Below are 11,814 nucleotides of genomic sequence, written 5' to 3' on the forward strand. Positions count from 1 at the left end.
GAAAAAAAACAAACTAATCCTTTAAATACTGATTCTTAATCTCTTAGCCTACCTGGTGTTTGAGAGCATCTCTGTAGCTCAGGACCCTCTCGCTGGTTGGTCTGGATCTCTCTGACGGGAAAACCCCATCCTGTGAGTCCACAGTAGCAGCCTCATCGCTGGGTCTACAGGCGAGTCACAGAATAACACTGTTCAGGTCTGACAGTGATTTCCACTTTGTTTTAAAGAACATTGCCATTTAGCTGTGTCTTATTACAGTACACCACCCTACTCCTCTTACTAAAAGAACATTTAGCTGTTTCACTATGGCTACTAGCCACTTTGCCAATTTATGGGGCATTAAAAAAAAATTTCTCCTTTAAAAACACAAGCAACTGCTAAAACCATGTCCTTTCCATTAAGTTAATAATTGAAACATGCCCGTGTGCAGCCGAAGCAAATTGTCACACTGGCAGTTTGTCATTTTCCCACCCTGCTTTCCAAGCTAAAAATGCTGAAAGAGAAGAGAAGACAGTTACTGTATTGGGCGTTCAGGGAAGCTGCTTTCACTGTGCTGGCTGTGAGGACTGTGGTTACCCAACTGGCTGGGCACAGCTCCCCCTGGTGGTACACTCCAATATGACATTGGAAGGCCTGCACCAGGAACAGATAAGTGACCGTCTGGACATAAAAATGCTGCATTCTGCATATTTGCATAGCCTTCTGCAAATAAGTTCATCATGTGGAGGTACACTGTGGACAAAACTAGAGATGCACCAATTGCAATTTTCTTGGCCGATTCCATTTGTTTTTCTAAGAAATGTAATTGACAGCAGACACACATTTTTGTAACTTTTCATTCATGAAAAATTAAATTGTAATACAAAAAAAATTGTATTAAAGTTTTACATTTGTCTCTCTTTAATAGTCCAACTAAAAATGAAGTGCAATATTGGTACTTCACCAAATATAAATGGGTACAACAGGTAACAGAAACAAGAGACTGTCTATTACATCAGTCCTACTGAGCGCACAGTTCTTTATGGTGTGTAATTTGTATTTGCTGTGTTTTACCACGGGTTGGATATAGTGTACATACACATGCATTTCATGTGTAGCCAGTAATTCCCTCACTGTGTACTATTTGTCAGAGATTTGGACATAGTTTTCCCTTCTCCAAGCCGTTTCTGTAGGCTCCTCTGTGCGCTTTTGGTACAGTGAACACGCTCCCAAAACAGACATGAGCATGAACTTCACTCGAGGTGCATGCGAGATGTTATGCACTGCACACGCCAAGCTTTTGGTCTGTGCCACTGCATGCGTGACGTGGATTGTCATGCCTCTAAATCTGATCGGCATGGAATCATAAATCTTAGTGATTGGCTGCTCACTGGTCAAGACTAATCACACTGAAAACCAGCCATTTCCAATCTCCGCCAATTGATCGGTGCATCTCTAGACAAGACTGTTGCTTTACTCCTATTTAACAGATGTATTGGTGCTTACAGAAAGCTGGGTTTGGGTCAAGCAGGTTTCTGTTGCTGTAGAAGTGATGAGGCTCTGTATGCAGGCTTCTATAAGCTTCACTGAGTGTTGAAGGAGGATGTGGAGGCAACAAAGGAATTCTAGAAACAAAAAGCAGGACATCAAATGGTTAGTTGTCATGTACCTGTGTCTCATTTGCAAACCAAAAACTCGGTTGATGTTACTTTTCTGCCTGATTTGCGGTTATGTATACAGATAAGAGTATGGCCATGCTCATCTTGAGCTAAACATCAATTTCTATTGATGTCCCCCCCATCAAAAAAAAAATTCACTTTCCTGCAACCAAAACTGCCAATCAAGAGAGCCTATGTCCACAAACCTAAGAAATCGCAAGGGTAAAAATTTATGTTATACCTGGGAGTGTCCATGGCTCTGGGGAAGGATGCAGCAGAAGGCTGACTGCTGGGAGACAGACCGCCTACGCCCAGGCCCAGGGCAGAGCTGTACTCCAGCAGGGGAGACTGGAAGGCAATATGGGGCTGCTCTGGAGGAGGGGTTTCTCCAATACCAATCTTGTTGCTATTGGGTAGACCTCGGGATGACGATTCACTCCCTCCTGTTGCTGAAGGCCGAAATATCTGATGATCTTTTCTCCGGCTCAGTCCAAACTGTCTGATTCTGTCGGGCTGGTTTGCAGATTGAGACAAAACTGAATGACGAACAAATGTATTAAACACATGCCTAAAATGCATTTAACATCTCCCATTAACTTGAATTTAATCATATTTGTATTTAATTTAAAGTTTATTAATGTTTATTTGGCTGCTCTGTCGCTGGCCTTTGACTTTGACAGAAGAAACATCATTCACAGATTATTTTCTATAAATGTGGCTGGAGGGTAAAATGCTCAAAGTGGTTGGTGATTCTGGAAATTTGACTCCACCCACTGAAATAAATAAAAATTTCACCCCAACTAAATTAGTGTTGTCATGTTCCAGCTAACCTGTTTCTCAGGATCAATTGCCCCAGTTGCGGCAACTTTCAGCTCCAAATCTTTTTCCCTGCAGGAAAACAAACCCAAAAATAAATAAATAAAACATATACAGCCAATTTGCAGAGTCATACACACCTGGGATTTAATGACACTTATCCACAGGGATAGTTAGTAAGTGTGCAAGCAGAGGTTCAGGGTTTTGCTCAACAACAGATCAAGACCCTTCATAGAAACATTATCTGATACCAGGATGGTACATTATTCAAACAGAAGAAAACTGCTTGTAATAGTAGAAACTTGTGCCTCATTTACTGCTACAGCAACTGCAGGTCTCTGTGAATGTCATGTAAACACTGAGGTGTACCTCTTTTTGTTTCTGTGCTGCTCAGCTATCTGCTCCTGCAGCTCCTGTCTATAGCGCTCCTTCCTCTTCTGTAAGGCCTCATCTGTATCAGCAGCACCTGAAAGGGTTGGGATGTTATTTAAACAGTGACCACCACTTCAGATAGGTGAGGTCACATTTTAATATTTCAAATTTGTAATCCATCATTTCAGATAACTAATCAAACAACTGACAGGAACAATCCTTTAAGAAGTAACACCACAGACCATTTCTTGTATGTAAATTCTCAACAAATGCTCGATATTAAAATAACCAGATTAGTTGCAAAATGCTGAAAGGTCATTCAACCTATTATAAGGCCAGTGGCGAACTCGGCATCCTCATTTTTGGCCAGTACTCTTAATCTCCTGCCCCCTCTAGCAACATCTACAGGATCATCCTTCTTCTCCCTGCAACATCCAAATAGAACACAGAAAGAAAAAGATAAATAAGGACCAACAACACACCTGGTGTTTTATAACATACACACAAACAAAATCAAGGTCAAATTCCCCCAGTCACCTGCTATGTCTATGCTTTCTGCTTTCCATCAGCTCCAGCTCCTCTATGAAGTTCTCCTCACCCTCCGTTTCCTGGTCCACTAGCCTCTCCAGCCTGTCATGATGCCTAGAACGCAATGAAGATTGTTCCTCATCCTCCTCAGGGGAGAGGGTCTTAACTTCAGTGTAGCGCACAGCTCTGTGCAACCCCCAGTTGTCCTCTGTCAGAATGGCTGCATCCCTCTGCAAGGGGCAGTGATATTTGGGAAGAACACCTGCCTGGTCTTCAAGCAGGTGTTGCTAGAGGAAACATGATTATATTTGTTTAGTAAGGCTGTGACAATACACTTACCTCACAAGACAATATACAATACAGGATTCACAAGAATGAAGTGTGATTTAAACACTGTTTTTGCAGTCAGATTTCTTAAAATATAGTCTTTTATTCAAATGAAAGTCACAATATACAAAACAATGCAGGTGCATTTTAAATGTTTTAACTCCCCTTGTAATAAATGTCAGTTCTACTTTGAGTATGAATTATCATATGCAGTAAAAGACAATATGCAAGCAGTGTAAAAGGTTTTGCCACAAACTCAACTGACTGACTTCTCTCCTGTAGGATTTCACGAGTCTCTTCAGACCTTATAACTGCATGAACTTCTAACTGAAGCTGTGTGTGATCTTCTAGCTATTTTCACCCTCACTGCACTGGACTGGACTGGACTGGACTGGACTGGACTGGACTGGACTGGACAGTGACATCATCCAACAAAGACTCTGCATTGGTCAATCACGTGCGGGGGATTATTGGAATGTGGACATCAACGGGAATAAGACTGTTGTTTACCTTGTTAGCATGAGCGTTCACTGCTATTCACTGTTGAATTTGGGTCACAATTCATGCACCATAATGACACACCACGTGTTTTCATTAGTACTGGAGGTTAAATAGTGTTTTTTTTTTTTATCTATCAATGCTGACACACTAGTGGTAGAAATGATACTAAAGGTAGAGTAGGCTACGTTAGCAGCATGGCTAACCAAAACAACGGACTGGGCTGGAAACCTGGATGAAGCCACTCGTGTCGACTTGTCACAACATGGCTGTATCATACATGCCTACAACGCTCCCCATGCAAACCCTCATTCCTCGACCAACACAGCCCCATGTATTAAAACGGAGCAGGGAGTTGCGTTTTTGCTGGATGAATGTAAACATACGACACTTTTCTGTACTCTACTGATATCTCGAGACAGCTTTTGCCTCAATGAGAAATATCTTCACATTTTAATATTGCAAGAATTCATGGCACAAGATGCCATCGCTCCAACTGTCTAGAAAAATATGTGAAGCAATCACCAGGCACACATTGATCCATTTCAAGCTTGAATGTTGAGTTGGGTGCAACCAAAATTACAATTTATTTGGTTGATCCAAATCAATGGTCCCAGACGTTTGACAGACACCACCTGTCAGGTTCCAAACATGTACATCTGAAAGCATTTTAAAATGAATGTGTGGTTTCGTTTAGGATGACAGTGCCCCTAGCCATAGGGTACGAGGATTTATCATTCAGTCAGACACATTTACCTTGACAGACTTCCTGTTATCAAGGTGAATCAATGGTCCAGACTCTGCAGGGTCAAGGTGTTTTTTCTGCAACATAAAATGTAAATACAATTGGGAATCTTACTCTTCCTACAATAAAGAATCAAAACAGAAAGCTGTGCTAAAGCAAGGACCAATCTAGAGTTAGAATCTAAATGAGCTGGTCCCCAACACAAAGCCTGGATCATCAGATGAACAGACATGAATAGTATTATTGGTAAGTTCACACTGCAATTTATGATATTTAACTTCAACGCATGCAGCACGTCAGATTCAAGGTAAGCTGCGTATATTAATATACAGTATTTTTCCATAACACTTTGTGATTAACAACATCAAAAACAACATGTGGTTTATGCTTGGCCTCCATATTAATTATCCACTTGAAGACAAACTTTGTAAACAAAACTTGATCATACCATATTTGCTGTTACCAAGGACACCTGAACAGATTATGAGATACTGAAAGCTGCAAAGGATACACCAACTGTGTCTTAAAATGACAAAGAACTGTTGTTATTTGGAGGGGCCTTTAACAGGGGACAAGCACCTATACTGATGTAAAACGCCATTCAGACTGGAAATACCTGCATCAGTGGATCCAGGCTTGGATCACAGCTTTAGTCTGTCTTTCAGTAATGGACTGCGCACATCACACAAAACTCTCATTACAGGGAACGTTTCCAGTTACATTTACTTTAGAGTGTGATTTAGCTCAACATAACTGAGAATAAACTATTAAAAGATGGAGAACAAAATATGGAATGATCTCTTCAAGTTTGACTGCAAAAGCCAAACAACTGATTACACAGGCAAGTCCAGAACAGTCACCTGAGCCATGTAGCGCCTGTAGTCCATACGGAGCTCATGTCGCAGCCTCTGTTTCTTCCTCTCATACTCAACACCAAGAGGTAGACCCACGCTGCAACTATCCTCTGACAGAACACACCCATCAATATTTAATAGAGACACAAGGTGAAGAGTTTCATGCTAAAACAAGATCACTGACACTGTTCACATGACAACCAGACACTTCTTGGATTATTATTAATTATATGTATTTGCTCATTTTTATTAAACAAATATTGAAAAAAAAAGTGGAACATGGAGGACTGAAATGCAGCCATGTACTATACCTTTCCCCTGAGCAGCAGACTTGGGAGGGATGTTCTCCTTGACAGTTGATCCATAGACTCTGTGTGGTTTCGCCTGTCAGTGAAAAGAGAAACATGCATTAGAAAATATACTAGAGATTCAAAGTGTTTATTGTCATATGCACAATATGGAAACGCATTTCCCTGCACAACGAAATTCTTACTTTGCCGTCCACCCTGAATGCCAAGCAACACAAGTGAAATATAAGGTGGATAAACAGTAGCACAAAATCTAAGGATGTCAATTAAGTGCTGGTAAGAATTTAATCGATATTAACCGACAGTGCACAACACAAAGCCCTGCAGTGTTGACTATCCGAAAAGGTACTGTAGTTTGCTGTAGTAACCTGGTTACACCACTAGACGGTGCTTCTTGCTGGTTGAGAGTCGAACGATTGCTGCCTACCAGAGTACAAGCCTCACCAACTGTAATACCAAATGTAGCTCCTTGCCATTTAAGAAAGAAATGGTGGCAGCGGAGCTTTCTGTGCTCACACTGTTGCAGCTGTGTTGGTGAACACTCCAACCTGTAGTTTTTACTGAGTGGTTGTCTGGCAGCTGACTAGTGTAGCTGCCATCTCAGGCTCTTAGCGCAGGTTGAAGATGAGTGCCAGACAACAGACAGCAGCACTGCTTATGTTCGGGACATGCAGTCCGTGCTTCCAACAGAATCAACAAGAAAAATGTGTAACCTTATAAACAACTTTGCCCTGTTTTGAGTAGAGATGCTTCCCCCCCAGTGGCAGTACCTGTAAATGCAGAACGATTTCCTGGCCTGATAAAGTTAGCATAAAAGATAGCATGTATGCGCTTTCTCCTTATTTTGCCCCACAGTGGGGAGACATTGACTAAATGGAATCTTGTGCACATTTTCTTAATTAGATGCAGAGTTGAAAAATGTGAATGGTTATTTAAGAAGTCAAACAGTTCACAACCAATAAACACCATTCAAACACACCTTTATTTCCATGTAAGGAGGGTCTTGCTCTAAAATGACTTTATCCTCTGCGACTCTCGCCTTGTGCTCCTTGATAAAATTCTCCAGCTCGTCGTCCATCTTTATTCAGCAAAGTTCTACAGCCCGCCTGTCAAAATAAAATGTTTGCCTCCACTCATCACTACTGCATAGGAAACACACTTTAAAGCTGTGTAAATAACTAGGTTTAAAGTCATACTTTTTAATTAAAGAAGATGAGGACAATACCTAATGAGCCCAATAAAGGACTTTAGGGAGTGTTTTCAACTGTGTGCCATGGGAAGTCTAATACATAGCCTTCGGCTTTTATCTCAGCCAAACACAACAGCAGGTGATCTGAAAAATTTGCTCCCCCCCTCTCGTCTAATGAGTGCTAATCAATTCAAACACCTGAGACACTTGAATCAGCCACGTTCGTGTTTTGTATTGTTGTGCACTTCACGTAACTGATGAGTTATCTGTTAATCTGATAAGTATAAGAGATGCCAGTGTTAGGCTTTCCTATTGTTTTCAAGCAGTGCAATAAGCAAAAGTACAGTGAAATAGTGTTTGCTGTCACTCCAAGTGGTCACAGGAACCAGAGGAGCTAATGGTCCTAATTAATTAATGTCAACAATATGCAGCAGAACATAATTCAGCCAGCTCTAGGTTTAATATTGGCCTTACAGCACTTCCTCTGGGCACACAATGATTTACAGTCAAGTGGGCAATGCTACTGTATCTTTAATTTTTCGTTGTCAGGCAACCACAGTGAACGAGATAGCGTCACTTTCCTTACATATAGCGTTAAGTGCCATTATCATTTATCCTAACAACTAAGAAGTTTAACTCACTGTAGGGACGCTGCTTGTTTAGTTAGTTAAGAGTAACCTATCACAGACGCTAGCTGAGATACATTGTTAGCTTTGACTAACGTTAAAAGAAAGATAAACCTAAAGTACAGCCAATAACGACACAATTAGCAAGTTAGTAGGAAAGCTAACAACTAGCTCCTGTCTAGCTGTAGGTCTTACTGTCGTTAGAATTAAACAAAACCTACCATTTAGTGGGGTCTGAACCTGAAATTACCTGATAAGGCACTGTTAGCTAGCTCGCAAATGTTAACAGCACCTAGTCATCTGCTTTGAGCCTAACATCGCAAAAAAAAAAAAAAAAAAGTTTGTGTCAAGATATTGTAATACTTCCGGTTTCATGTGTCAAATAAAACCCCGTATGAGAAAACGCTGCAATAGCTAATTCCATAGCTGAGACTCCGAGATTATTGTTGTAGAATTCAGAAAAGCTGAAAGCCCAACGTTATGCACACAGGAGCACTGAGTCACCTCAAATTATAGAGTGGGTCGTTTCCTAACCGGAGGATTATCGGTTCGATTCCCGGTTTGTCCAGTCAACATGTCGAAGTGTTCTTGAGCAAGACACTGTACCCCCAGTTGCACCCGGTGATGTCACCGGTGTGCGAATGGGTGAATGGCCAAATAGTGTGAAAGCGCTTTGAGTGTGCTGTAAAAGCATAGAAAAGCGCTATACAAATATAAGACCATTTACTTAAGAAACACAATAGTATTTCATAATGCAGTAAAAAGTCTGGACTATCAGTTTATGTTCTTTAAAATGTGCCCTCCTGTTTTGGAGGAAACATTTCATGGCAATGTTGCAGGCTCCTGTATCATATTGTGGCCTATCCTATGATTCCCATCCATATGTCTGAACCCATGTTGTATCGACATGTGTTCCCCCTGTTTAAAACTGCGTTTACTGTAGCGCCCAATCTCGTTGGTAAAGGGTTAGGTTTTGGGTTCGGGTTAAGATATACACCTACACCTGTAAATGATTCATGTTAAATCTTAGATGCTTTACACATGGGCGGACTCATATAGGCTACTATGATGCAAAACACGGCTGCAGTATCCTACCCAGTTCTACATGCAGACAGAAGCAGAAACCAGCCAGTGCTGCTGAGCTGAACTATATCTGACTCCATTGCTCTGTAATGGGGGTTAATGCTACCCTTCTGCCATTAGCGACACAGCTTCTGCTCTTATTTTGAAGGAAAAGTACAACAGTTCCTGTCGATTGACTTACTCTCTCTAACTTAACACATCGCAGCTCAGCTGTGTAGAGTAGCTTGTAGTCGAACCGCTTAATAAGTAGCCACAAGGGCGGGAAAGCCCTTTTAAATTCAGACACAGGAGGGAGCTGAAAAGCAGTGTTGAGGGGTAGCGAACGACATGTAATTAAACTGGTAGTTTAACTACATTTTGCAGTAACTTGCTGGTAGTTCATCTACATTCGTAGTTGTATAGTGACTGAAATAGTTAAATTACATTTTTTGCTATTTTTTGTGTAGTTAGCTACATCAACTACAAATAATTTTAGGTCATAAAAGCAAAGGAATGAATTTTTGTTTTTATTTTACCATTGTTTCTCTACCCCTAACCACCTTTTGGATAAGAACTCAGATTCTGCTCTGAGTAGTTAAACATGGGCCCATTTAGACCAGTGTTCATGCTGAAAGGTGTAAGTTCAAGACTGTTTTAGTTAAGTTTGTACAAGTCAGATCCTGCAAAACTGACAAGTGACACAACAGGCTCATCTTTTTTTTTAGACAGGAGCTAAAGTCACTGAAATGGTCAAGGTGCACTTAAATCAGTTTCATTTAGGACAGGTCTTTTGTCTCAGGTAAATAAACTCAAATGAGTGGCATTTTTATGTTGTAGTTTTGTATCACATGTACATTGTTGAATTTTTTTTTTTTACAAAATAGTTTGAACTTTAAGTATTGTAATTTTAGTTTACCAAACAGTATTTCTCTCTAGCATAGTTCTGCTGTAGTATAACTTCTTCCAGTCTGAAGTAATTGATAGTTTGCAAAGGTAAATTTTCAAAGTAGTCTCCCCAGCACTGCTGACAGAATGCTGGTCTTCAATATGGTAATTTCAGGAAAGCAGCGTTAGTGGTAATTGTTGAGGACGAACTATCTCAGGATGATCCACATATCATTCCGGACAACACCATTCTAGTAAGCTGGACACTCCTACAAATAACAAATATGATTTTATTATTGTACCAAAGAGCCTAAATAGGCCCTGTGATTTCATATTGACCTATTTCATTCATTCATAATTTTACATAATCAAGGTCAATGAACTGTCAAGCCCAACATATTTCCAAGTAATATTCAAATACAACCAAAAGTTATTTACTGGGAGCACACCCTCACAACACAGGCAGCCACACACTTGAGACTCAACACTCCATTTGGGGAAAGAAAGTGGGTCATAAATAAGTACTTTGTAGGAGAAAGTCACTAAAGGTAAAGGTACAACCCCAAATCAGAAAAAGTTGGGACGGTATGTAAAATCAAAATTAAAGCTGACAATAGTGATTTGTAAATCGTCTGTATCGTGTCCTGTATTGAAAACAATACTGCAGAACATTATTTGATGTGATACCTCATCAACTTCGTTCTTTGTTCAAAATAAACTCTCACTTCAATTCTGATGCCTGCAACACATTGCAAAAAAGTTGGGACAGTAAAGCGTTTACCACGGTGTGATGTTGTCATTCTTTTTCATAACACTTAAATAACAGAGACTGAGGACACCAAGTGATTTCATGTGGCAGATGTCATTTTGTCCCGTTCTTCCTGCAAACAAGTCTTAAAGTGCATAACAGGTCTGGGTCTTTGTTGGCACAATTTGTTTCCAAATGCACCACACATTCTTTACTGGGGACAGGTCGAGACTGCAGACAGGCCAGTCCAACACTCACACTCTTTTCCTCCACAGCCAGGCCCTGGTAATGTTCAGTATGAGGTTTTGCATTGTCTTGTTGAAATATGCATGGCCATCCCTGGAAAAGACGTTGTCTTGAAGGCAGCATATGTTGGTCCAAGATCTCTGTGTTTTTCACCATTAATGCAGCCATCACACAAGTAGAAGTTACCTTTTCCATGGGTGCCGACACAACCCCAGAACATGACAGACCCTGGCTTTTGGACTTGTTGCTGGTGACAGTCTGGATGGTTCTTTTCATCTTTGGTCTAGAGCACATGGCATCCATTCCTTCCCAAAAACACCTGAAATACTGATTCATCTGACCACAGTACACATTTCCACTGTCTGATGGTCAGTCCCAGATGCAGCTCAGGACACTGTTGACATAGGGCTTCCTTTTGGCGCAGTAGTTTTAAGCATCAGTTATGGATGTAACTGCGCACTATAGTGCTTGACACAGGTGTGCTAAAGTAATCCTGAGCCCATGTGGTTGTATCGCTTATAAAAGAATGATTCTTGATGGAGTGTCATCTGTGGGATCAGAGAACACGGTCATCCAGCTTAAGTTTGTGTCCTTTACACACTGAAATCCCTCCAGATTCCTTGAATCTTTTAATTATGTTATGCCCCGTAGAGGATGACATATCCAAATGCCTTCCTGTCTTTCTTTGAGGAACATTGTTTTTAAACATTTCAATAATTTTCTCACACATATGTTGTCAAACTGGCGGTCCTCAGCCCATCATTGCTCCTAAAGGGCTCAGCCTTTCCTGGATGCCACTTTTGTACCAAATCATGATGCAGTCACTGCTGACATCACCTGTTTCAAATGGAATCATCATTTCTTTATTTTACCTCATTACTGGGTCCCAACTTTTTCTGGAATGTGTTGCAGACATCAGAAATGAAGTGTTTACTTTGAACAAAGAATGATTTTACATACCATCCCAACTTTT

General features: G+C 40.7%; 1 protein-coding gene across 6 annotated transcripts in view; it reads right to left on the bottom strand.

Annotated features, from left to right (window-relative positions):
• The window catches only part of LOC109957564 (centrosome and spindle pole-associated protein 1-like), a 16,873-nt gene extending 8,630 nt beyond the window's left edge, over window positions 1–8,243 (bottom strand). Inside the window, exons 1-13 of one of the 6 annotated variants that reach the window (XM_020595539.1) lie at window positions 8,151–8,243; window positions 7,065–7,191; window positions 6,089–6,161; window positions 5,784–5,887; window positions 4,935–5,000; window positions 3,363–3,640; window positions 3,150–3,250; window positions 2,823–2,919; window positions 2,468–2,525; window positions 1,879–2,150; window positions 1,486–1,604; window positions 519–633; window positions 53–164 (exon numbers count right to left, since the gene is read on the bottom strand). In XM_020595539.1, coding sequence (XP_020451195.1) covers window positions 53–164; window positions 519–633; window positions 1,486–1,604; window positions 1,879–2,150; window positions 2,468–2,525; window positions 2,823–2,919; window positions 3,150–3,250; window positions 3,363–3,640; window positions 4,935–5,000; window positions 5,784–5,887; window positions 6,089–6,161; window positions 7,065–7,163 — 1,494 coding nt within the window. In that variant the 5' untranslated portion in view covers window positions 7,164–7,191; window positions 8,151–8,243. Of the gene's footprint in view, window positions 1–52; window positions 165–518; window positions 634–1,485; window positions 1,605–1,878; window positions 2,151–2,467; window positions 2,526–2,822; window positions 2,920–3,149; window positions 3,251–3,362; window positions 3,641–4,934; window positions 5,001–5,783; window positions 5,888–6,088; window positions 6,162–6,855; window positions 6,964–7,064; window positions 7,192–7,281; window positions 7,468–8,121 lie in introns of those variants that run through there. The other 5 variants (XM_020595540.1, XM_020595534.1, XM_020595538.1 and 2 more) reach the window with 5 other exon arrangements.
• Window positions 8,244–11,814: the final 3,571 nt, after the last annotated feature.

This window comes from Monopterus albus, unplaced genomic scaffold (genome assembly GCF_001952655.1).
Source record: "Monopterus albus unplaced genomic scaffold, M_albus_1.0 scaffold27.1, whole genome shotgun sequence".
Classification (NCBI taxonomy): Eukaryota; Metazoa; Chordata; class Actinopteri; order Synbranchiformes; family Synbranchidae; genus Monopterus; species Monopterus albus.